We start from the raw sequence: 26,446 nt of genomic DNA on the forward strand, positions 1-26,446 counted from the left end.
TCTTACAAAAAGGTAAACAAAGGAACGCGTCCGAACGTAATCGTTGCTCACGCCAGACTGATTTATGCCATAAAGTATGTAAAACAGCCATGATGCGCAAAAGTGTAGCACCTGAAATATATAATAAAATTCCGAACGCTATAAAAGAATTAAATATTGTACATTTTAAGAAGACTTTAAAATCACTGCTAATCAAGAAATGGTAATAGTGTAATAATTTATAGCTCGTTTTCTATTTTTGTAATTTTTGGTAGTTTTTTTCTGAAGTTTTCATTGTTGACATTCTTTAATATTTATTGTTTTAAATTTTATTATTATACTATCTTTATGTTCTTATTTATTATTTTTGTAATTGATTTGACTATTGAAGCATGAATACCTTAGTCTTGTGCATGCAGAAAACCATAATCATATTTAAGAGTAAGTCTCTTGTCGGTGAAGCAATTTCCATGTTTCGCGGTCCTCTGCCTTTTCTTTGACAGCCTGATACGACACGACGTTGAGTTTTTCCTTTATTTGATGCATGTACGCTCTCCTTGGCCTTCCCTTCTTCCTCTTTGCTTCAACTTTCCCTTCTATGATGTTTTTGATAAATTCGTCGTGTCGTATCAGGTGCCCAAAAGCATCTTTCCTCTTCTATTATCTATAGTTCTTAACAAACCTCTTTAAACCGTATCCCGTAAAAAACTGGACGTCAGTGGGAAAGCGGCCTTAGGGAAGGCAGGTTTTCATTTTGAATCATGGCTTGAAAACCCAACACACTTCACATGTGCACATTTGAATGTAACATTTAGATGTAACTTCCAGCACTAATGTCCCCGGCGGCCAGACTGACGCTCTCCGGCGACACGCTGGCGGCCGTCACCACGTCCGCCGAGCTCGGCATCTGGGACCTCGCCAACGCGACATGCATCGTCAGGCCGCTAAGCTTTAGGAGCCTGATGCAGCCCGGAGGTAAGCATTCATTCATAAATAAATATTAGGGGACATCTTACACAGATCAACCTATCCCCAAACTAAGCAAAGCTTGTACTATGGGTGCTAGGCGACGATATACATACTTACATAGATAAATACATACCTATACCTATACATAGAAAACACCCATGACTCCGCGATTTCGGGGTTGGTCCAATAGTAAAAGTTGCTCAGTATAATCCCAACACCTCCCTGGCAACGGGAATGCACTTATTTTTTAGCCACCGTGTATACATATACACCGTGAAATCGGTATCTTTGACCAAATTGAACTAAGCAAGTGCGCGAAAAATAATAAAACACGTGTTTTTTCTTTTATTATTCCCTAGTAATTTAGTTTTCGATTACTTACCTTAGAATTCCTTATAAAAAGGTATTTCAGAATATTGTAATTTTTAAATTGTGTATGTTTCAGTATCGGTAACAAATTGCTCTCTACTGGAAGACGGGAATCCAATGATCTCACTTAGCAACGGGAAAAGTTATATTTATTGCAAAAAATTGTACGCATGGTAAGTTTAAATTTTAGTTCTAGATGTTATGGTTTTTTTACTTACATGACCTTTTTTTATTTTGTGTTCTGTGTGTGAATGTGGGCGCTTGACAAGGGTTTAGGAAAGTGTTAATTTTGCAGCAGTTTGACAGCGACGAAGTAATTTCATATACGTGATTACTATGATATATGTCGTGTTTTCATAGACATTTTGTATGTATGTATGTAACACTTTATTGTACAAATGACATAAACACAAGTTTGACTTGTTTTAAGTGTTTGTGTTGGCGCTGCCACATTTTATCGTCGCCAAGTTGCTAGTGATTGATATAGACGATCTACAGGGTGGAAAAAAAATATGGGCCCTGGAGGGAAAGTTCCTTCAAACCTTAAGTTAGGTAATTTTACTTAAAGGAAACATTATTTTATTTTTAAAAAGAAACAAAACTGCATTCAAAGTTTTTTTTTAATTCGCTTGTCTCGCCCGGGAATCGAACTGACTAAAAATTTCAAAAAATAAACACTTTATTTTTATTCTACTAGTCGATAAAGTTAATTTTAATGATAACATTTCTCCAAGAAACATTAGGTCTTACACTCGTCTGTCGTACAAAATTTCTATAAGATCGAATATTACTCAAGAATATTTTTATACGTGAATTTGAAAAAAAAATGAAAAATCTTTGAATGCAGTTTTGTTTCTTTTTAAAAATAAAAGAATGTTTCCTTTAAGTAAAATGAGCTAATTTAAGGTTTTAAGGCATTTTCCCTTCAGGGTCCGTTATTTTTTCCACCCGATACAGGCTGGCTAAAAAATATGTGCTCGCGTTGCCAGAGAGATTTTGGGATTGTATTGTATTGTAGTTCGGGCGATTTTCCGCAACTCGATGACTGGCGCCTATTTTGCGTGACATGGGGGTGGGCTAGTCCTGCCAGCCCAGCTCCTCGAGGAAACCTATCAAACCTTTGATGTTGAGTAGGACCTCGGGGAGGTCTCTCGGGGATCCGAGATGTTTTGCCCTGTATGGGGCCACTCCGCTGCACTCCAGCACCACGTGAGAGGCTGTTTCTTCTGTCTCCATGCATCCTCTGCATAGGGGACTGTCTGTGACACCTGTTATAAAAAGATGTTTGTTAAATAGTCCATGACCTGTTATGACACTGGTCACCATGCTCAGTCGGGTCTTTCCTAATTGAAGGAGCACCCTTGTGAGCTTTCCGCTGATGCCAGGCATGGCTTGTTTGGCCTGTCTGCATCCAGTCTGGTTTAGCCAATGTTCTGTGTGTAGTTTCCCTGTACGTGCCAGCAGCATTGAGCGTACCTTGCTAAACGGTATCGGGAGGATCGGTTCTGGGCCAATCGCTCCCGCACTCGATCCTTGCCTGGCAAGCTCGTCCGCAGCATCGTTACCCCGGGATCCGCTGTGTCCTTTGATCCATTGTAGGGTGATCTTATTGTTATGACATACCTCCATTAGTCGTTCGTGGCATTCGTGTATAAGTTTGGATGTGACTATATGGCTTTTTAGAGCCATCAAGACTGCTCTACTGTCGGAGAGTATGCGGATGGAGGATCCTACTACCTTCCTTGCAGTGATGGCAGCCGCCGCGTTTATGATGCCCATGCACTCAGCCTGGAATACCGAGTTATGGGCTCCTAGTGGAGTGGTAATTGACATGTTCAGGTCTTCTGAGAAGGTTCCAGAGCCCGATCCGCTGTCTGTTTTGGACCCATCAGTGAAGATTCTGAGCTCCCGAGGATTGAGTCCTTCGTAATTGTCGTCCTCGTATAACTGTATTTTGTACCTTTTGTCGAAGATAGCTTGTTTATGAATCCGATCCGTGCCCGAATTGAGCACTGGAAATTCGTCATATACCTTAGCCAGGCAAGTTGTGTGAAGAGCTCCTATGATGTTGGACCATATATTAAGGGCTCGCAGCCTTACCGCTGAGAGACTGGCCTCTTGTTGTATGTGTAGGTGCAGCGGTGGAAGGCTTAACATGACCTCCATGGCTGCAGTCGGTGTGGACCTCGTACAGCCAGTGGTGGCCGCGCATGCGAGTCTTTGGAGTCTATGTAGCTTGTCTCGTACGTTGCCTAGGTTTGTTCTTGGCCACCAAACCAGAGCACCGTAACAGAGTAAGGGGCGGATTATTGTCTTATAGAGCCAGAGAGTAATTTTTGGGTTGAGTCCCCACCTCTTACCAATCATCCTTCTGCATTGCCGGAAGACAACTCCCGCCTTGTCTATACGTTTGTTGATGTGATTGTTCCAGTTGAGTTATTTTGGGATTATACTGAGCATCTTTTACTATGCGACCAACCACGAAATCGCAAAAAAAAAAATTACCTCCCATAGAAATTGAACCAGTCAAAATGTATGAAACAGCCAATTTTTTTTCGCTATTTCGGGGTTGGTCCCATAGTAAAAGTTGCTCAGTATAATCCCAAAACCTCCCTGGCAACGGGAATGCACTTATTTTTTAGCCATCGTGTATATGCGGCTGAAGCATTGTATTGTTCGTAACGATGTGTTGTATACAGGGTGGTGTGGACGGACGCTCGGGACCCGGTGTGGCGCGCGTGCGGCGGCCACGCCTCCACCCGCGCGCCGCGCGCCGCGCACGCGCTGTACCCCGCGCAGCCCCGACACACGCAGGCTAATACAGGGTACGTAACGATGTGTTGTATACAGGGTGGTGTGGACGGACGCTCGGGACCCGGTGTGGCGCGCGTGCGGCGGCCACGCCTCCACCCGCGCGCCGCGCGCCGCGCACGCGCTGTACCCCGCGCAGCCCCGACACACGCAGGCTAATACAGGGTACGTAACGATGTGTTGTATACAGGGTGGTGTGGACGGACGCTCGGGACCCGGTGTGGCGCGCGTGCGGCGGCCACGCCTCCACCCGCGCGCCGCGCGCCGCGCACGCGCTGTACCCCGCGCAGCCCCGACACACGCAGGCTAATACAGGGTACGTAACGATGTGTTGTATACAGGGTGGTGTGGACGGACGCTCGGGACCCGGTGTGGCGCACGCGCTGTACCCCGCGCAGCCCCGACACACGCAGGCTAATACAGGGTACGTAACGATGTGTTGTATACAGGGTGGTGTGGACGGACGCTCGGGACCCGGTGTGGCGCGCGTGCGGCGGCCACGCCTCCACCCGCGCGCCGCGCGCCGCGCACGCGCTGTACCCCGCGCAGCCCCGACACACGCAGGCTAATACAGGGTACGTAACGATGTGTTGTATACAGGGTGGTGTGGACGGACGCTCGGGACCCGGTGTGGCGCGCGTGCGGCGGCCACGCCTCCACCCGCGCGCCGCGCGCCGCGCACGCGCTGTACCCCGCGCAGCCCCGACACACGCAGGCTAATACAGGGTACGTAACGATGTGTTGTATACAGGGTGGTGTGGACGGACGCTCGGGACCCGGTGTGGCGCACGCGCTGTACCCCGCGCAGCCCCGACACACGCAGGCTAATACAGGGTACGTAACGATGTGTTGTATACAGGGTGGTGTGGACGGACGCTCGGGACCCGGTGTGGCGCGCGTGCGGCGGCCACGCCTCCACCCGCGCGCCGCGCGCCGCGCACGCGCTGTACCCCGCGCAGCCCCGACACACGCAGGCTAATACAGGGTACGTAACGATGTGTTGTATACAGGGTGGTGTGGACGGACGCTCGGGACCCGGTGTGGCGCACGCGCTGTACCCCGCGCAGCCCCGACACACGCAGGCTAATACAGGGTACGTAACGATGTGTTGTATACAGGGTGGTGTGGACGGACGCTCGGGACCCGGTGTGGCGCGCGTGCGGCGGCCACGCCTCCACCCGCGCGCCGCGCGCCGCGCACGCGCTGTACCCCGCGCAGCCCCGACACACGCAGGCTAATACAGGGTACGTAACGATGTGTTGTATACAGGGTGGTGTGGACGGACGCTCGGGACCCGGTGTGGCGCGCGTGCGGCGGCCACGCCTCCACCCGCGCGCCGCGCGCCGCGCACGCGCTGTACCCCGCGCAGCCCCGACACACGCAGGCTAATACAGGGTACGTAACGATGTGTTGTATACAGGGTGGTGTGGACGGACGCTCGGGACCCGGTGTGGCGCACGCGCTGTACCCCGCGCAGCCCCGACACACGCAGGCTAATACAGGGTACGTAACGATGTGTTGTATACAGGGTGGTGTGGACGGACGCTCGGGACCCGGTGTGGCGCACGCGCTGTACCCCGCGCAGCCCCGACACACGCAGGCTAATACAGGGTACGTAACGATGTGTTGTATACAGGGTGGTGTGGACGGACGCTCGGGACCCGGTGTGGCGCACGCGCTGTACCCCGCGCAGCCCCGACACACGCAGGCTAATACAGGGTACGTAACGATGTGTTGTATACAGGGTGGTGTGGACGGACGCTCGGGACCCGGTGTGGCGCACGCGCTGTACCCCGCGCAGCCCCGACACACGCAGGCTAATACAGGGTACGTAACGATGTGTTGTATACAGGGTGGTGTGGACGGACGCTCGGGACCCGGTGTGGCGCACGCGCTGTACCCCGCGCAGCCCCGACACACGCAGGCTAATACAGGGTACGTAACGATGTGTTGTATACAGGGTGGTGTGGACGGACGCTCGGGACCCGGTGTGGCGCACGCGCTGTACCCCGCGCAGCCCCGACACACGCAGGCTAATACAGGGTACGTAACGATGTGTTGTATACAGGGTGGTGTGGACGGACGCTCGGGACCCGGTGTGGCGCACGCGCTGTACCCCGCGCAGCCCCGACACACGCAGGCTAATACAGGGTACGTAACGATGTGTTGTATACAGGGTGGTGTGGACGGACGCTCGGGACCCGGTGTGGCGCACGCGCTGTACCCCGCGCAGCCCCGACACACGCAGGCTAATACAGGGTACGTAACGATGTGTTGTATACAGGGTGGTGTGGACGGACGCTCGGGACCCGGTGTGGCGCACGCGCTGTACCCCGCGCAGCCCCGACACACGCAGGCTAATACAGGGTACGTAACGATGTGTTGTATACAGGGTGGTATGGACGGACGCTCGGGACCCGGTGTGGCGCACGCGCTGTACCCCGCGCAGCCCCGACACACGCAGGCTAATACAGGGTACGTAACGATGTGTTGTATACAGGGTGGTGTGGACGGACGCTCGGGACCCGGTGTGGCGCACGCGCTGTACCCCGCGCAGCCCCGACACACGCAGGCTAATACAGGGTACGTAACGATGTGTTGTATACAGGGTGGTGTGGACGGACGCTCGGGACCCGGTGTGGCGCACGCGCTGTACCCCGCGCAGCCCCGACACACGCAGGCTAATACAGGGTACGTAACGATGTGTTGTATACAGGGTGGTGTGGACGGACGCTCGGGACCCGGTGTGGCGCGCGTGCGGCGGCCACGCCTCCACCCGCGCGCCGCGCGCCGCGCACGCGCTGTACCCCGCGCAGCCCCGACACACGCAGGCTAATACAGGGTACGTAACGATGTGTTGTATACAGGGTGGTGTGGACGGACGCTCGGGACCCGGTGTGGCGCGCGTGCGGCGGCCACGCCTCCACCCGCGCGCCGCGCGCCGCGCACGCGCTGTACCCCGCGCAGCCCCGACACACGCAGGCTAATACAGGGTACGTAACGATGTGTTGTATACAGGGTGGTGTGGACGGACGCTCGGGACCCGGTGTGGCGCGCGTGCGGCGGCCACGCCTCCACCCGCGCGCCGCGCGCCGCGCACGCGCTGTACCCCGCGCAGCCCCGACACACGCAGGCTAATACAGGGTACGTAACGATGTGTTGTATACAGGGTGGTGTGGACGGACGCTCGGGACCCGGTGTGGCGCACGCGCTGTACCCCGCGCAGCCCCGACACACGCAGGCTAATACAGGGTACGTAACGATGTGTTGTATACAGGGTGGTGTGGACGGACGCTCGGGACCCGGTGTGGCGCACGCGCTGTACCCCGCGCAGCCCCGACACACGCAGGCTAATACAGGGTACGTAACGATGTGTTGTATACAGGGTGGTGTGGACGGACGCTCGGGACCCGGTGTGGCGCACGCGCTGTACCCCGCGCAGCCCCGACACACGCAGGCTAATACAGGGTACGTAACGATGTGTTGTATACAGGGTGGTGTGGACGGACGCTCGGGACCCGGTGTGGCGCGCGTGCGGCGGCCACGCCTCCACCCGCGCGCCGCGCGCCGCGCACGCGCTGTACCCCGCGCAGCCCCGACACACGCAGGCTAATACAGGGTACGTAACGATGTGTTGTATACAGGGTGGTGTGGACGGACGCTCGGGACCCGGTGTGGCGCGCGTGCGGCGGCCACGCCTCCACCCGCGCGCCGCGCGCCGCGCACGCGCTGTACCCCGCGCAGCCCCGACACACGCAGGCTAATACAGGGTACGTAACGATGTGTTGTATACAGGGTGGTGTGGACGGACGCTCGGGACCCGGTGTGGCGCGCGTGCGGCGGCCACGCCTCCACCCGCGCGCCGCGCGCCGCGCACGCGCTGTACCCCGCGCAGCCCCGACACACGCAGGCTAATACAGGGTACGTAACGATGTGTTGTATACAGGGTGGTGTGGACGGACGCTCGGGACCCGGTGTGGCGCACGCGCTGTACCCCGCGCAGCCCCGACACACGCAGGCTAATACAGGGTACGTAACGATGTGTTGTATACAGGGTGGTGTGGACGGACGCTCGGGACCCGGTGTGGCGCACGCGCTGTACCCCGCGCAGCCCCGACACACGCAGGCTAATACAGGGTACGTAACGATGTGTTGTATACAGGGTGGTGTGGACGGACGCTCGGGACCCGGTGTGGCGCACGCGCTGTACCCCGCGCAGCCCCGACACACGCAGGCTAATACAGGGTACGTAACGATGTGTTGTATACAGGGTGGTGTGGACGGACGCTCGGGACCCGGTGTGGCGCACGCGCTGTACCCCGCGCAGCCCCGACACACGCAGGCTAATACAGGGTACGTAACGATGTGTTGTATACAGGGTGGTGTGGACGGACGCTCGGGACCCGGTGTGGCGCACGCGCTGTACCCCGCGCAGCCCCGACACACGCAGGCTAATACAGGGTACGTAACGATGTGTTGTATACAGGGTGGTGTGGACGGACGCTCGGGACCCGGTGTGGCGCACGCGCTGTACCCCGCGCAGCCCCGACACACGCAGGCTAATACAGGGTACGTAACGATGTGTTGTATACAGGGTGGTGTGGACGGACGCTCGGGACCCGGTGTGGCGCACGCGCTGTACCCCGCGCAGCCCCGACACACGCAGGCTAATACAGGGTACGTAACGATGTGTTGTATACAGGGTGGTGTGGACGGACGCTCGGGACCCGGTGTGGCGCACGCGCTGTACCCCGCGCAGCCCCGACACACGCAGGCTAATACAGGGTACGTAACGATGTGTTGTATACAGGGTGGTGTGGACGGACGCTCGGGACCCGGTGTGGCGCACGCGCTGTACCCCGCGCAGCCCCGACACACGCAGGCTAATACAGGGTACGTAACGATGTGTTGTATACAGGGTGGTGTGGACGGACGCTCGGGACCCGGTGTGGCGCACGCGCTGTACCCCGCGCAGCCCCGACACACGCAGGCTAATACAGGGTACGTAACGATGTGTTGTATACAGGGTGGTGTGGACGGACGCTCGGGACCCGGTGTGGCGCACGCGCTGTACCCCGTGCAGCCCCGACACACGCAGGCTAATACAGGGTACGACATATAGGGTGGCGACCCAATAGGGTTCATTATTTGTGATATACTAGGTGTAAGACAGATAGTATTGACGACCGGTCTGGCCTAGTGGGTAGTGACTCTGCCTGTGAAGCCGATGGTCCTGGGTTCGAATCCCGGTAAGGGCATTTATTGGTGTGATGAGCACAGATATTTCTGAGTACCCATAACACAAGCCTCCTCGGGCTTACCGTGGGACTTAGTCAATCTGTGTAAGAATGTCCTATAACATTTATTTATTTATTTATGTACATATACTTAATTAAATATTTTTTCCATCTAATTCGCGGTCAATTAACAAACTCCCAGCTGTTAGCACAAATACCGTTACGCGTTCCCCGTTTATCAACTAAACAACTGCGTACTCGCCGCCGCGATCTCTTCTCCATTCCTCCAGCGCGCACGCGCGCGCTCGCCTCCAGTCCTCTCCACTGCACCACGCGTTAAAATTGATGAATGACATACTGGACAGCGACAAGCAGCTTGACATTTTCTTCTCCCAGGAGACTAAATTTTTAAGTGCAACATCTCGTTACTTGGAAAGTATTGTAACCCCTAGCTCTATTGTAGAATCTGTGACATAATTGTTGTAAACGTTTGTAATTAAGTTTAGATTATATTATGTTGTATCTTTTATTTGTTAATGTGAATTTAATTTATACTGTGAAAATAATAATGATTTGTTGAAATTTCGTTTGGATTAAATTGTACTGTAATATTTGTTACAATAAAAAATAGTTAATAATGTGACATGTGACATACATAATGATGATAATTTAGTATAATTTCATAATGACATAATAATATAATATAAGTATGTACCTATTTAATGATATAATTCGTAATGGAACATTTGATAGAATTGTATAATAACAGAAAGATGAATATGTAGAATTATATTAGTGTATAATCACATGAAATAATTACTAACAACACTATTAGCACGTAAGGTTTATCTGTAAGTGCTGATATGTATAATAATAAACAAATATATATTATCTTAAGCTAATTATCACAGCAATTTATTAATGTTATTATTAGTCCATAATAATACAGATCAAATTTAATACTAAGAATTTCACAAAAAGATCGTCAAACATAAAAAAATTGTATACAAAATACTAGTCTAAAATGTTACTAGAATAAAATCTAAATTTAAAAAATAAACAAAAGAAGTACATACATTAGATTATCAATTTAATCAAATATACCTAATAAATAATTAATCGTTTCGAATCAAAATTAATCCCACGTTGTTTTATCATTCGTGTAGTCTTGTGTGGTATAATAAGCTTCAGAAATAAGTTTACGCTTTACATAATTCTTAAATTTATTAATTGATAATTCAATAATATGGTTTGGAAGTTTATTATAAAATCTTACGCAATTACCCGTTATTGATTTTTAATTATTGTATAAATTTTTACAGCAGCTACAGTTCTGATGCGGCTCGAAGCTGGCTGGAAGCGCAAGTGGCTTCGTGCTTCCATCTTAGACTAGCGAAGGACTACCGACATTGGATCAAGGCGTTATTCGGACACCTCGTCAACCACGGTAAATAATGTAATTATTATAATTAGTGATGTACCGACCAGGGATCGTTACCGGTATAACTTAAAATCAAAATATCACGTAGCATACGAAATATTTCTTTGATATTGAGAATGATATTTAGGTAAGGACAATGAGTTATCAGATCACCTAAATAAAATGGAAAAATATACATAAACAACCGAGATACCGAAATTGAATACCGGTTAATTTGTATAAAAAATATCCCGTTATTCGATCCCTGGTACCGACTATTGATTTGGCCTACTGGCAGACTAATCGGCGCACAGATGGCCGATTAGTCGGCCGACTAGTCGGCTAGTCGGCCAAATCCATAATCATTACTTCTCTATGTTCGCTATAGTTTTCATTAAAAGTATTTACTAAGCTTTACTTGCATGTTTTTTTTTATAATTTTTAAACCTATGGTTCAAAAGTTGGAGAAGTGTTGGGGGGGGGGGGGGGGGATATAATTTTTTTTCTTTTGCTGCGAATATTTCTGGTAATATTCTATTTATCAAAAAAGGGCATTGGATGACCCCTATTCATTTTCAAAAACCTATCCAACGACACCCTACATCATAGGGTTAAAGCGAAAAACAATTTTTTTTTGTAGGCGAGGTACCCTAAAAAAAATCCTTTTCTAATTTTTATGTTACCATTTTGTTGCCTACAGCAGTATATGTGGCGGACATACATACATATGTACAACTTTGGTGACAATGCAATTATTAGAGCAAATCGCCATCGCGTGATATTTTTGTAGTTGATTTCGTCAATAGATCTTTGAGGGCGAATTTGTTTAACTCTGTAAGTGAATACAAAATCGCTCTGTAAATTAATAAGTTTGAGGCCGTCTCGTAGCGTATTTGAAAGAATTATACACCTAACAATGATGATAGATTTTCGTCTCGACATATAGGTGATATGTCCCTAATTTAAAAGTTGTTATTTATAATTTCAGGTAATGAGGATCAGCTGAGAACAATACTAGACGACATGCTGGGGCCCAGCCATTGTACCAGCACACCCAAAAAGTGGCAGGCCACAGTTCTGGTAAGATTCACCAGCTATTCACTGAAATACTATTTTTTAGGGTTCCGTACCCAAAGGGTAAAAATGGGACCCTATTATTAAGACTCAGCTGTCCGTCTGTCTGTCCGTCTGCCACCAGGCTGTATCTCATGAACCGTAATAGACAGTTGAAATATTCACAGGTGATGTATTTCTGATGCCGCTATAACAACTTTTCAGGATTTTCGTAAGGTTATAAAATAGATAGGTTAGGTTTGTTTTATGGCAATGCGAAAAAATTACGCGGTTCTGAGAAAAAGCTAATTATGACTAACGAAAATGCGAACAAACAATACATTATGATATGACTTAAAACTTTATGGGTAACAATAGAGACCCGGTGGTCACAGGAACTCGTATGATAAAATAACGCAACCTCATTATGTTTGAGTTTGTTAGAATTGTACCGATGAGTATATTGAGTATTAGTTGACTGTTGTAAGAAAACTGGACAAGTGCGAGTTGGACTCGCCCACCGTGGGTTGTACTTTTTAGTATTTGTTGTTATAGCGGCAACAGAAATACATCATCTGTGAAAATTTCAACTGTCTAGCTATCAAGGTTCATGAGATACAGCCTGCTGACAGACAGACAGACAGACAGACGGACAGAAGGACAGACGGAAAGAAGGACAGCAGAGTCTTAGTAATAGGTTCCCGTTTTTACCCTTAGGTACGGAACCCAAAAAAGTATTTACAATCGGCGATAAAAGCTTGTACCCAAAATGTTTTTGTTTACAAAAAAGTTATTTTTAAATTTCAGGGTATAAAGAAGCACGACATTCTAGACGAGATGTTATGTTTGCTCGTCCGTCAGCTACGCTGGCAGCGCCTCTACAGCGAGTACGTCGACCAGCTAAGGGACGTGCGCCAACCACGAGAGAGACCCCTGCTCAATGGACACTGAAACCCGCGATCTGAACATACAGTATAACTTATTTCTATTATACAAGGTGCCCACGAGGAACATGAGATATTTTAACCACGCATTTTTGAAGCCAAAAGAAGGAAAAAATGTTATATGAGTTTTCAATTTCGCCAAATAATAATTCTTTTGTCGTTTTTTTTTGACGTGATAGTCTTATAAATTGATGAACACCGGTAGCATGCACGAAAAAGTGTCACGTTGTGGACAGATCTCCATGGTAACGTTGTGGACAGACCTCCATGGTAACGTTGTGGACAGATCTCCATGGTAACGTGACAAATTCAATTCATAAATAAAAGTATGCAATTTTTCATCAATGTTTTCTTATGACGTTATCCGTCCGTAAACCGACTAAACCGGCTTTACAGACAACCATATTTTTTTAATGTATTTGTATATTAAATGTAAATGCTATTTTATTAAACTTTCACTCAAAAATAATTTTAACTTTTTTTGTAAACACTAACAGTGTTACTTGTCACTTTTTGACATCTATCAATAACTTGGAAGATATAACCAACAGAGACGCCTTGTCTGTAATTTGCTGTACAAAAAAGTGCCAATTTTTGCGGGGGAGGGGAACGTCAAATGTATACGTAACGTCAAAATAGTCATGGCAGATAAACGTCAGTCCATACATTGTGTATGACCATTGGCCGACTATTTTCGACAGACGGGAACGCCTGGTAATGGCTACTCCGTTTGGTTATATCCTCTAAGATTAATAAGGATATTTGGACAAGGCCAGCGGCAACATCGCCATCAAAAAGACGTTTTTCACTAAGTATCAATAAAAAAAATGTTTTTTTTTTATCTGGTTTTAACTCTGAAACTAGGCGAATTCCAGAAAAGTTATAGGACATTATAGTCTTTAAATATGATTTGGAATAGTGTTAACATCTTTCTGGTTCCTCGTGGCCACGTTGTATATGTATAACAGCGACAAAAATGAAAAAAAAAACCGTCTCATATCTACAGATTGAGCCAGTTCTACTGTCACACGTGTAATACAAAGTTAAGGAGTAATTTTGGCCTAGTCAGCCATATTAGTGTTCACGATATACGTTCATAATCATAATGTTTTTTTTTAGTATCACTGCCATTGAGTGATGATACTGTATGAGTATTGCATAGGCTGTCCCGTACAAATTTCTATTTTAAAACACGTATAAAACTATAAAGAGTAGGTTGATCGCGTGACGTCACATGCTAGTGTTTCAAATAAATTCCATAGTAGCAAAATCGTTTTGCCAGTTCGAAAAAAGAAACTAATTTGACTAGTAGGCAAATACCCTACTGTAGGTAAAATACGTCGGACACGTCCGCTCCAGTACTATAGTTGGTCAAACCAAATTGGCAGTAGATAAGAACAAAAAAAACTATACTCATCCTTTTCTTTCGGGTGCTAGTACTTGTGTAAGATAAAGATAGTATGATTCTCTCTGTCTATGTTTGAAATGAGACAGTCCTTTGACAAACTATATTTGCGTTAACCCGCGCCAGCTAGCGAACGCCCTGAAACCGGTGTGGGAAATGAACACAGCAACGTATATTTATACAATACTATCGTAAAAACATTTAACTATCCAAAATCTCCCAACTATCACCGTGCTCATTGGCTGTTTATACAAATCCTAAATTCGTGTCGATATTAAGTAAGTGTAAAGTGTTCATATCAGTCTTATGAAGTAGGTTTTGAATGAGAAGAATGCCTTGAGAGTGTGCTATAGTATTTATAATGAAATATAATCAGTAGATTTTAAATCATAGTTCATAAATACTGTATCGGTTGATACTATATCACCTTTTTTGCCTAAATAATCATGAAAAAAAATATATATATATATATACAGTGTGGAAAATTAATAGGCCCATAATGAGGTAACTTAAGGTTTTAAGGTACTTTCCCTCCAGGGCCCATTTTTTTTTTACTAAATCGTTTCGTCAAGCAAAGATAAATAAATCTAAGAGAAGAAAACATTTTAAATGTATCTATGAAAGTCACGCAAAGGTATTAAAGGTCTTATATTATTTGACCGATACTAGATATATAATTAAAAAAAACTGCCAAGTAATTAGGTAATTAAAATTATTCAGTTTTACTGAAATGAAATGTAATCTCTATTTGTGGCGATTTTATATAAAAACTTTCTCTCAACAAGGTGGATTTCTATTTGCATATTTGTAACCCCTTATTAAGAACAAAGTGGCATGTTTTGTTTGAGAAACTATCCCCTATCCGCCCACAGGCCTTTAAAAAGGTCGCCCATTCCATTGTATTTGAGTCTTAATGTTTACAAATCAAAATTGCATTTGTCTTGGCAAGCTATTACCTGGGGGCGGCTAGAGGCAATGCGCAATGTATGTACAGTATGAAGTAATAATTAGATTTGTGTTTTTTTACACGAGTTTTTTTCATCCATCTTGTGTAACCATTTTGTTACGACGGTAGGTCGAAACGTAAATATTTTATAATAAAATGTGACGTTTTCAACCAAAGGCTACCACATTGTCGGTTGTCGATAAGGTTGATTTCTAATTGAAGCTATATGGAAATAGCGCCAATAAGTACCCTTTTGGTTGAAAATGGCACAAATGATCACCTATAAAGAAAATACTCGCATAGCTTAAAGCCGTGTCCAGACGGGTGTAACGTGTAATGTAAGATTACATGTATTATAGTGTCAAGGTATGGACGGCACTGCGAGCGCCTTTGTGTTCACGCTAAAAACCGATAGCCGATGGATCCGGCACGAGCGTTACATTTAATGCTCGTTGTGCCGTCCACACACAAATTCCTGTTACATTACCTACACAATGGATTACAATACACATGCAACTTACACCCGTCTGGACCCGGCTTCAGCGGGTATTTTACTTTACAATTTTAAAATAGTTTTATCAAATACCTACATGTATTGTTGAATATGCCAACGTAGTAACTTAAAGCCAGATCCAGATGGATGTACCTCATCATATCAGCCAGAGGACGTCCACTGCAGAACATAGGCCTCCCCTAAAGAGTGCCTCATGACCGGTCTTGCGCCACCCGCATCCAGCGGACTCCCGCGACCCTAACCAGGTCATCCGTCCACCTTGTGGGGGGTCTACCCATGCGCCTTCCGGATGTACAGTCGGAGGCAAAAATATCGATTCAGACAAATGGCTCAAAAATATGTGTACACGACTTTATTGTCTAAGGTGTAAGAGCGTACACATATTTTTGAAACTTTGGGAATGTATATATATTTATGCCCTTGACTGATAAACCTAGGTACCTACTGTACTGATAAACTCGAGCGTATGTTACACGTTACACCCGTCTGGACACGGCTTAACATCGAGCATTCGCAATTTTTAAGCAGATTCCGCGAAATGTTCGAAGAACGCTTTCTTGAGAATGTTCATTACAAGTGAATGCTCAAGATATCAGGGGCCCCTTTATCAAAAGCCCCTTGTCCCTTTCTAACAAAAGCTGTCAAAAAGGGACTTCCACTTGTATTACCTACAAGCTACAAGCTTTTGATAAACGGCCCAGCACTTAAATCCAGGGATTAAAAGGAATTCAGTAACGGACCAATGTCCTGCGACAAGTATCGGCGAACTCGATGTATCTGGTGATGTCTCACTACTTTTTTTTGGTGTATTCCCATTTATCCCCGCCGGGCACAGATGGGAATATGTGTCTTCATATGAATCATTCCCATCTGTCCCCGCCTCATGTATGGCGGCGGTCACGTGAGGCGGGGACAAATGGAAATACAGTCTTTTTTTATGATATTGGAGGCAATCGAGCAGACGAATCGCCTGATGGTAGACAACAAAGGGGTTGCAAATGCGTTGCCGGCCTTTAAGATGGTAATACGCTCTCTTAGAAGGTTTGAAGGTGGTATCAGCAACCACTACAGGTCGTTTCACGGATGCTGGTACGAATGGAATGAAGAAAACTTTCATTGTATGAGTGACACATGTACGGTATACAATCAGAGCCGCCATTTTATTGGTTAATGTCACATTTTTTGGGGACAAAAAACAAGACTATGAAAAGAATTTTGACCCAGATACTGTGTTGTGTCCGGTTTAACCGGACACATTCATTTGCAATACATAACCCGATATCGTTGGCAACTTTTGAGCTCTTCACCTCTAGTAAAGTGGCGTAGCGTGAACAAACCTAGCCATTTCATTTCTATGTCGCGAGGCCGTGGGCGATGACCCACTTCGCCCACGCCTGACGCCACTGAGTAAATCCCTGGCTTTAAAAAATGTAAATATCGTAAATTGTTCCTGGTACGAATAATTAATACAAATGATTTTATAATGTATGTGTTTTATTTGGTAAAATGATTTATGTATAAGTAAATTAAGTATTTGTGGTATTTTCTATAAAAAGGGACCTTATTGTCGATGGCGCTTACGCCTTTATTAAGGCCGTTCCATCGTTTTGCCGCTGTCACGGTCACATTTCGCAAGAAAGAACGGGAAAGATCATGCGCGCCAAGTGTCAATTTTGTTCGAATTTTGTCGATTTTTATTTATTTTAATAACGTACACCACGGAGTAGGATGGAGATGGCAAGTGGGCGTTCCCGTCTATCCGACAGTTAGTAGCGACCGACTCACTTTATGCACAGACTATGCTCAGTTGTTGTGTAAACTTCATGCTCGAATGACATTCACGTCGTACGTACGCTCGTCTAACAAAAATTGATAATTAAATTTAAAATGCCGTATTGTGCAGTATTAAGCTGCAGAAATCACAGCGGTTTAAAAAATCTTTCACGTGGAGGTATTTCCTATCACCGGTGGTTATTTATTTAAATATAATCCGATAACTACGAAAAATCTGTTTCTATTGCATTATTTACGAATGTTAGTTAAGTAAATCTATATTTTATCAGTTAGAACTTAGAGTTCACAATCCTTTGTCACTATTCTTTACGTTTATCTGGAATATTCGCTATCCTAAATGTCAAATAACTTCGCTACTCAGATGCTGCGCAATGTCGATATTTATATCGATAAAGTTAAAGTTACGATATTTCAAGTTTGATGTTTGGTAGTTCGGTAATAAATTATTATTTTAGACACGTTTCTAATTATTATTTGGGATAATCAATGTCTTAGTAAATATGGCAGCTCTGGTCATCAAGCACTAAGTTAAGTCGGGGTCATTTCATGGCAACCTTTCAAACCTTCGTATTCCTTTACATACGTTTTTGTTTTTTACACCCATCATATTTTCATCGTTAATATAATTAGACTAGGTACTTAATGCACTTATGCGTACAATGCATGCAATGTGCCATGAATAAACGTTTTATATTTTCTATTTCTTTATTATTAATTATTGTAGGTTACCACAAGATGCCGATATTAAAAATAAATGGGTCAATGCTACTGGGCAAGAAAATTAGTTTCCGCAAAAATATAGCACCATTTGCTAGGAGCATTTCTTAGAGAAAGATTTCTGGGGATAAAATTGCCATACATCTCATCTAGCGTCCACACGCCTAAAACTTAGTTACTAATTTAGTAATTATTAGTGACATTCGGGCTCACTTAATTAATAAAAAGTGTTCCGTACCACGCAAACTAGCGTGAAATATTAGAATTTTGCCGCCCCCCTTCCTGATTTGATAGGTCTCAATCTTACAATCAAATCAAGTGGGATCGATGAGCCAGTTTCATGTATGCTTTCACACCATACAATTAATTTGACAATTTAATCAGGTTGTCCCGTCTAGATTGGCCTTAAATATATTGTTAAAGACGAATACTTACCTATGTAAGTAATTGCAGATTTGTGATCACAAAATAACAGCAATACCGAGTTAATAGACCTTTAAAGAACTATGATTTTATCTGTTTGACTTTAAGATATATTTAATGTTCACATTAACAACCTAGTTGGTCAATTAATAAGAAACAAATTTCTAGTTAGATATTTGTTGTACTGTACTACATATTATTTTTCATACAATCACGATTATCACTACCTATATTATAATCATAAATAAAGTATCATCTAAATGTGTTAAAACATACGGTAATGAAATATCAATACCTAACTGAACACACAAATATCGATAAAACACTCCGATTACACTGTCCCCTCCCTATATCGTCGAATGGAAAGAAGTTCCAACGGTTAGCTACTCGCAGGCGTGTAGAGATCTCGAACGCACCAGTGTAACGTGACCGTGAGATCCGTAACAAACCATGCGTAATTAGACCTTACTTATACTGGTTTTTTAGCCCTTTTCTCGCCTGTAATAAGTAAGTGATTTTAAAATTATACAAAATAACGCCATCTGGTGTTGAGTAGTTGTATTAGGTGAACGTTAAGCGAGCTTTTGTGAGATGAATGAGATAATGAAAGAGTCGTATGTCATATAGCTTTGACATTATATTTTAAACCGTCACTCATGTAGCCTACAGTTGATATTCGTTCGAGAAATGTCCACCGGTAATAACCTTTTGGTATGGAAAGTTGCTACGAATCAGAGCAATTTTGTAAGTGTGTGACATATTTTAACGTGGCTATGAATGTGTGAGTTTAGCGACACTGGTTTTCATACTAAATAGGAGTCATTTCACATCCACTAGTTTATTAATTCGTGACGTCTACGAATATCAACGCCTCTTAGAAAAACATGATCATAGAAGGAGATTTTTCTCTTCTGGCTCAGGGAACCGCCTTAACGTTGCTCCGTTATAAATACAATGCTGTGCGACGCTGTGCGGCGTAAGCGCCATCGACAATAAGGTCCCTTTTCATAAAAAATGCCCCATTTTTTAATCTTTACCCTCTGGAGCTTACGGTTACCTATGTCATGTATTACCGGGGGTGCGAAACTCCGCCTTTCGTGTATTCTCGGCTCCGTTCGGTTGAGCATTACTCCGAGCAATTATTAGGGTTGACACAACTTGACGTCCCTTTGCGTGCACGACCAAAGATAAGATAATGACTTGAATTTTGACAACCCTAAATAGCCGAAAGTGATAGTGCCATATATTAAAAAGGGTCAGCATGATTCGTTCCTGAACCGCTGTCAAAATTCGGTTTTGTAGGAAGTTTTTTCTGTACGGTAGTACTATTATTTATTCTGTGGTACTCACTCATTGCCAGGCTCTTTGAAAACAAATAAACTCCTAACATGTCTTAAAGGACAATCGTCGTAATTCGTTACGTCCGAGCTAACAGTTCAAAAAGGAACGTCAGTTTTACTCACTGCATTCATGTTTGAAGTGCTTGCATGCAGCAGCATAAATCGCTTCTGCATTAATAAGAGTTAAGGAGAAGGTACTAACAAAACAACCATAATTTTATATCACAATAATTTATTTTTACAAATTAGTTATGGATCACAACAGCTCTAACAACGCGACACGACAGTGCCGACACGTCGAGAGCGTTCGCAAGTCGCTTCACGGCTCAAACTCAACAGCCCAGAATCGGGTAAAATTTCAATATCGTACAACCACGAACAACATTAAGGAATTTGCGACTAATTTTGGTCCCACACAGGGTTAACGCGGTATCCTACATACCTACGTATACGATACCTCTGTTAAAAACATCTAAACACTTAGACACTACAATATAATGTCACTATGTGATCGACACATTAACAATTTTAATATCTAAGTAAGTAAACGCTGAGCGGCTTGGGGCCTTGGGCACACCTGATGTATATAGTGTAATAAAAAAAACGCGCGAGTTTAATATAACTTCTACTTTTGACAACAGTGTGCCCAAGGCCGTACATAAGAGGGCAATATTTACAAAGGCCAGCCCAGCCCAGGGTTAAACTTAAGAACACAATATGCAAGCCCCCGTCCGTTGCGTATAATTATGCATTTTGTACCATCACTGTAGGAGCGCGATCGCACGAACTAGTCCAGTTAAATGAACCGTAAACTTAATTAAAAAAAATAGATCATTTCCTTAAACATTAAAAAGAGGTGTACTAGGGCTGTCACATCAGCGACAATCCTAAGCAACCGTTTAAAAGAGCTCGAATTGTACACGAATCTATAACTACAAGTATATTTGTACTTCAAGCTTATGTAGTTGCGATTAGAAATTAAACGTTAATTCTTCTTTGTTCGGTGTACGTGTAATCGGGCCCCTACTACATTAAAAATATACAACTCGTGAGACTAACTTAACTATAACTACGTATTTACATCACTGCGCGTGTTTCACTTCCTTTTCTGAAGTAGTTAAGTCAAAAGGTCAGAGTGGAATAGAAAAGTAAGCCATCTTTTTGACATTTACGGCTCGTGTTACACACTTAAACAAAATGTTAAATCCGACATGCGCGCCCGCTTAGAATTAGCAAATGGCGAAAAAGTAAATATTATCTATCTACATTTACGGACGTGTGTTATAAGTTTTAGATGCTTTTAAAACTCAAACAGCCCACTTCTCTAGCCTCTATGACCGAAGCTGACACCACGCTTGTGCATTCATTATCCTTTTCTAATGTACAACGAGAGAAAGAGCCGAGTAGGCTAGCGTGTCATAATCGCAACTTGCGTTAATATAAACATGCATCATGGGGTGGAAAACTAACTCATAAGAGAGGAAATCTCTTTCATTTAGTTCCAAACCCAAACCACACATATATTAAAATATCAACGAAATGATATTGAAAAATTACCCCGGAAAGAAAACCACCGTAAAAAACCCTCAATATTTTGTAAAAAAAAAATTATACTACGTCTGTAGCAAACGAGCATACGGCCCGCCTGATGGTAAGCGGTTACCGTAGCCTATGGACGTCTGCAACTCCAGAGGGGTAGGCGCGTTGCCCCTAGACCCTAATACCCCGCACCCTCGTTGAGTTGAGAATTAAGCTTTTGAACGTCAATAATGAATCGTCGTGAGTAGTTGTGTCCACAAAGCCAAGAACGGTTGTTAAACCGTACGCTGTTAATGTAATGCTTTGCTTCATGCTTTCAAATAAGGTTGATATTTGCACGTTAGCTCATGATCTTGGCGAGTGCGTGGCATTTTGTAAAAAAAATTGAAGTAAAAGTCTATCTGTGGTCTGGATCTGAACCTAAAAGCTCCCTCTAAAATGAGCAACCCCATAGCCACGACGTATCTGCCGTACTTTAAAATGGTCTCTAAACACAGGCCTTTGTAGGCCAAAACAATCATACCTAAGTACGCTTTCATAATACAGGTCATAAAGAAAATGACGACTGCCCGGCGCGGCGTATGCTAGACGTTAGTACTTCGTCGCCTTAACTCATTTGACAATATTATTAACGGGACATGTTTTAGTTAAAACGACAAGGTTCTAATCGAGAAGCGACCTTTACAAACGTTGTCAGAAAATCTTCCACTTAAAAATCTTATGTAACTGTACATAATTAGGCATTAAATCACTCGTGTGATCCTGTTATGATACTCACTTCGTTCGTTTCATAAACTCACACTCGTGTAATGCCTTTCATTATGTGGCAGTCATATTATCTGGCAAGGTTTGTAACAGCAGTGAACGAAAGTGATAAACACAGTGCGAATACAATTAAAGTATATACAGTATTTTACATAATATTATCTAGTTCTCATAACACCATAAACTCGATCTCAAATTAATAATCAAGGTTCATAAGTTACACCTGAATTTCGCAGTTAAATACATACAAGTATATATGCGTAAATTCATTAAAAGCAGAACGATCCCTAGAATTTAGTGTATTTCTTAGGTATAGAAAACTACATAACAGATTGAGGTTCAATATTATCGAAATATGTATTATACAAATACAAGATATGCCCGTCAAATTTTACATAATTATTTATACAAGATATTTATATTTTAAGGCCACTGGGAAACTGGGAGCTGATAGTTATTTTAAAAACATTTATCAAACTTTTCAATTTTAAACCAACTTTTCAATATTAACCTTATCTGTTACTTTTCAATAGGAGTGTCAGATAAAGCAAAAGTTATTAACTTACAAAAGCATGTTACATTTTATGAATGATGGATGAATACTTTAACAAATATTGAAATCACAAAATACTTTACAGTACATATGGTGCTACTTTCTCGCACTAGTGCGTAAAAGAGCACTTTTCGTGCATATGTCGAAAGTTTAAAGGGCCATATGTACTGTAAAACGTTGTACGATACACGTGCGAATGGGTAATTCCCAACTCGTGTCGATTTAAAACACTCCCTGCGGTCGTGTTTTAATTTATCGCCACTCGTTTCGAATTTCCTCTTTTCCGCACTTGTATCGTAAATAACTATAAGTATTAACAATTTATTTTATTATCATCCTACTTTCGTTCACTTTACATTTTTACTTGTAAGTAGTAATTTTATTATATCAAATTGGTACTGAAACATCAGTAGTTTTCTAATCGGTCAAAGACTAAATTACCAAAACATATCACTTTATTCACCGGGCAGTTTTTAAGCTGTCTTTCTCTTTTTTCAGACACAAGTGCTGAGTTGATGACCGAAATCGATAACTTTACCAGCAACTAATATTTCGTTAACTCTTTTGCTTGTATTTTGATATTTTTACCGGTCAAAAACTTCAAGTACTATAATGTATGAAAAAAGAGAAAATACATACAAGTTGAATAACGTTCAGTAACTACAGCGCCCTCTAGTTTGCTTGTGCCAGAAGCATTCGCGCTAGCAGACGAGGGCGCAATTTTGCGTAAAGGTAGACTTCTAAGCAAAGCGGTTCTGCGTCTGTATAGTAGTTTCTGATCTCTAGCAGGCCTTCATTTATGAGAAGTTTGTCAGTGAAATTGTTTGTAATGGTTTTAAAATGCTAAAGAAACAAAACAAAAGTCTATTTAATTTCAAAATAATTAACATTTCATTGAAGTTAATTTAATGGTTATAGGTCGGTTGCTAGATTCTCTACGGCAAAGTCATCATTAATGACAAATTTCTATGAAAATTACGTTATTAATGACACCCTCACTTAGAAAAAAAAAGCATCGATGCTAAGTTAGCTTAAATGTACAGTAAAAGGTGACAAGGACCGCGGGGCGGGGGAACGTTTTCGATGTGGCAATAAATACGAAAAAGTTATCGCACGAATATGCCGCGTCTCAATTTTCCGTACGTCTTTCTGTTTAAAAGTCCACCTTTAACTACAGCGCCCTCTAGCCGGCCAGCGCAGGCAACAAGCGCCAGCGCCGGCGTCGAGCAGTCGCTAGCAGATGAGCGCGCGGTCCTGCGCGGGGCGCGCGGGCGGGATGCGCAGGCGCAGGCGCGGCGCGGGGCACGGGCACGCGGCGGCGGCGGCGGCCGCGCAGCACGCGCCGCACGAGCACGAGCGCGCCGCCGGCTTCTCGTAGTCCGGCTGGAACTTCTTGCATAGCGCTAGCACGGACGGGGGGGATGCCAGCGATTTGCGGGATACCTGGAGATGAGAAGGGACGGTTGAGTTTGCGAAGTGTAAGAGTTCACGGGTTGGCGAGAAACGGAAGATGATAATGAGGTTGCTTGAAAGAGTAATTCTTTTAATTATCTTATGAAAGGGGGAGCAAATGAGCAAATAGTGCTAGTTGTTTTTCCATAAGAGTGTAATTGCAGTACGCCATTTGTCTAACACGATCGCTTAATCCAAATACGTATATGCAAAGGTAGATATAACTCCGTAATAGATGTACACAGTCTAAGGAAAAAACCGTGCCTCGAAAATCAAGAAAATTTGATTCTCGTTCAGAGGGCGCTACTAGCTTTGGCTTACTGTCGTATAGATGGCGTTGACGGTTTCGTTTGTTATTTAACAATTTTAACGCATATCAGTGAAAGAACATGGGTCAAAATCATAAAAATAAATAATGCAAATAAAAAAAAACATTTATCCATATTTAAATACATTTTATCGTATTTTTATAAATATATATTTTTAGTTTTAAAGTGTGTCGACAGATGGCAGTGAATTTACTGGGGTTACAAAATTTACTATGACAGTATACCCGGCAGCCCTAGAGGCCATTCTAAATCTACCGCCCCTTCACCTGCATCTGGAATTGGAGGCGAGATCTAGTATGCTTAGAATAGCGGTCGCGAGAAGAGGTAATTGGTTATCGCAAACTCTGAGACTGTTTAAGGAATCAGTGTACGATATTCCTGTTCTTGGGATGCCGTCCGACACTATGGCACCCAAATTTTGTCCACTCAAACTCTACTCAGTGGAACTCCCCAAAAGGGAGGACTGGTCAAACAGTCAAATTAAGTGGAAAGAAGGAAGCCTGAGATGGTACACTGATGGCTCCAAATCCGGATCTGAAGTAGGCTGAGGAGTATATGGTGAAGCGCCCAGGAAAAGCATCAGCTTAAACCTAGGGCGTTTTTGCTCTATATTCCAGTAGGCCGAGCACATGATTGGCGCGACAGTATCTCGCCGCGAGATAGACTACCCATCTTTTACTAACTGTATGAATTAAAGAGGGACGAGTAGTCTATGTCGCGGCGAGATACTCTCGCGCCAATCATGTGCTAGCCCGGCAGGCAGAGGTATACGCCATTATTGAATGTGCGTCAATAAATCTGCAAAGCAACTACGGCAACCATACTATCTATATCCATTCGGATAGCCAGGCGGCACTCTTAGCCCTAACCTCTGAAGTCACCACATCGAGGCTGGTTGAGAACTGCAGGCAATTATTGAACAACCTTGGAGCCAGGAACAAGGTTGTTCTACGTTGGGTCCCGGGGCATGCGGGTATCGTTGGAAACGAAAAGGCCGACGAACTCGCGCGAGCAGGGGCTAAGGGGAAGAACTACAGTCCTGAGCCGTTTTGTGGGATTCCCAGAAGCCTAACGCGGCTCACCCTAAAGACCTACTGTCACTACAAAACCATTCAACTCTGGAGGGAAAAACCAGGTTTGAACCATTCCAAAGCGCTTATCAAGGCCTTCAGCAAAAAGGCGTCTTCGAGCGCCTTGGCGCTGCCTAGGAACCAACTGCGCAACTTGGTTAGGGTGCTTACCGGGCACTGCGGCCTAAATAAGCACATGCACACTATGGGGAAACGTGACATGGGGCGGTGCAGACTCTGTATGGAGGCAGAGGAGACGCCCCTACACATCCTTACAGAGTGCCCCTGCCTAATGCGCACTCGTGACTTGATCCTGGGTGGACATATATTGCGCCCGGAGGAGTTAAAGTCTCTCGAAACCAAAAAGATCCTGCAGCTGTTTGAAGTTGCAGGTTTGGATCGAGAGTTGTAGTAGGTGGCGATCACAATAGATCAGAGATGGTCGCAGTGATACATAGGCTCTGGAGCCTTACATAGCCCCTAGAAAAAGAAGAAGAAGAATACAGTATACCGCTCTAGTATAAGTTACTCTATGGTATATGTAATGTCGGTGATCTTACCGAGCGACCGACATTATTTAATGCGGAGAAGGATGCACTGTAAATCAAATACCAGTTTTTATCACTGACTGTGCTTTTCGAGTGCTAGAGATCGCTCCCGGTGGCGGTCTATGGAGGAGGCGTATGGCGTATTGGCGTTATGTTTGTATAAACAAAAGGTAAAAAAATAGCTTATTAGATTAGATTAAAAAAAACATCAATTTATAGAAGTGTACCTACATGAAAATACAGCGTGGATTCTTTACTTGAAATAAAAG

The 26,446-nt window shown here is 44.4% G+C and overlaps 2 protein-coding genes across 5 annotated transcripts in view; one reads left to right on the forward strand and one right to left on the reverse strand.

Annotated features, from left to right (window-relative positions):
• LOC134741964 (protein HIRA homolog) overlaps positions 1-17,096 on the forward strand; it is a 49,695-nt gene extending 32,599 nt beyond the window's left edge. Inside the window, exons 15-20 of the mRNA XM_063674863.1 lie at positions 808-954; positions 1,394-1,490; positions 4,017-4,142; positions 10,697-10,812; positions 11,774-11,865; positions 12,646-17,096. Of these exons, the coding sequence (XP_063530933.1) occupies positions 808-954; positions 1,394-1,490; positions 4,017-4,142; positions 10,697-10,812; positions 11,774-11,865; positions 12,646-12,789 (722 nt within the window). The 3' untranslated portion in view covers positions 12,790-17,096. The remainder of the gene's footprint in view (positions 1-807; positions 955-1,393; positions 1,491-4,016; positions 4,143-10,696; positions 10,813-11,773; positions 11,866-12,645) is intronic.
• Positions 17,097-23,770: 6,674 nt separating this feature from the next.
• Positions 23,771-26,446, reverse strand: part of LOC134741946 (death-associated protein kinase related) — a 287,758-nt gene continuing 285,082 nt past the window's right edge. For 2 of the 4 annotated variants that reach the window (XM_063674835.1, XM_063674834.1), the window contains exon 7: positions 23,771-24,221. In XM_063674835.1, the coding sequence (XP_063530905.1) occupies positions 24,012-24,221 (210 nt within the window). In that variant the 3' untranslated portion in view covers positions 23,771-24,011. The remainder of the gene's footprint in view (positions 24,222-26,446) is intronic. The other 2 variants (XM_063674837.1, XM_063674836.1) reach the window with 1 other exon arrangement.

The sequence above is a fragment of the Cydia strobilella genome, chromosome 6, assembly GCF_947568885.1.
Source record: "Cydia strobilella chromosome 6, ilCydStro3.1, whole genome shotgun sequence".
NCBI lineage: Eukaryota > Metazoa > Arthropoda > Insecta > Lepidoptera > Tortricidae > Cydia > Cydia strobilella.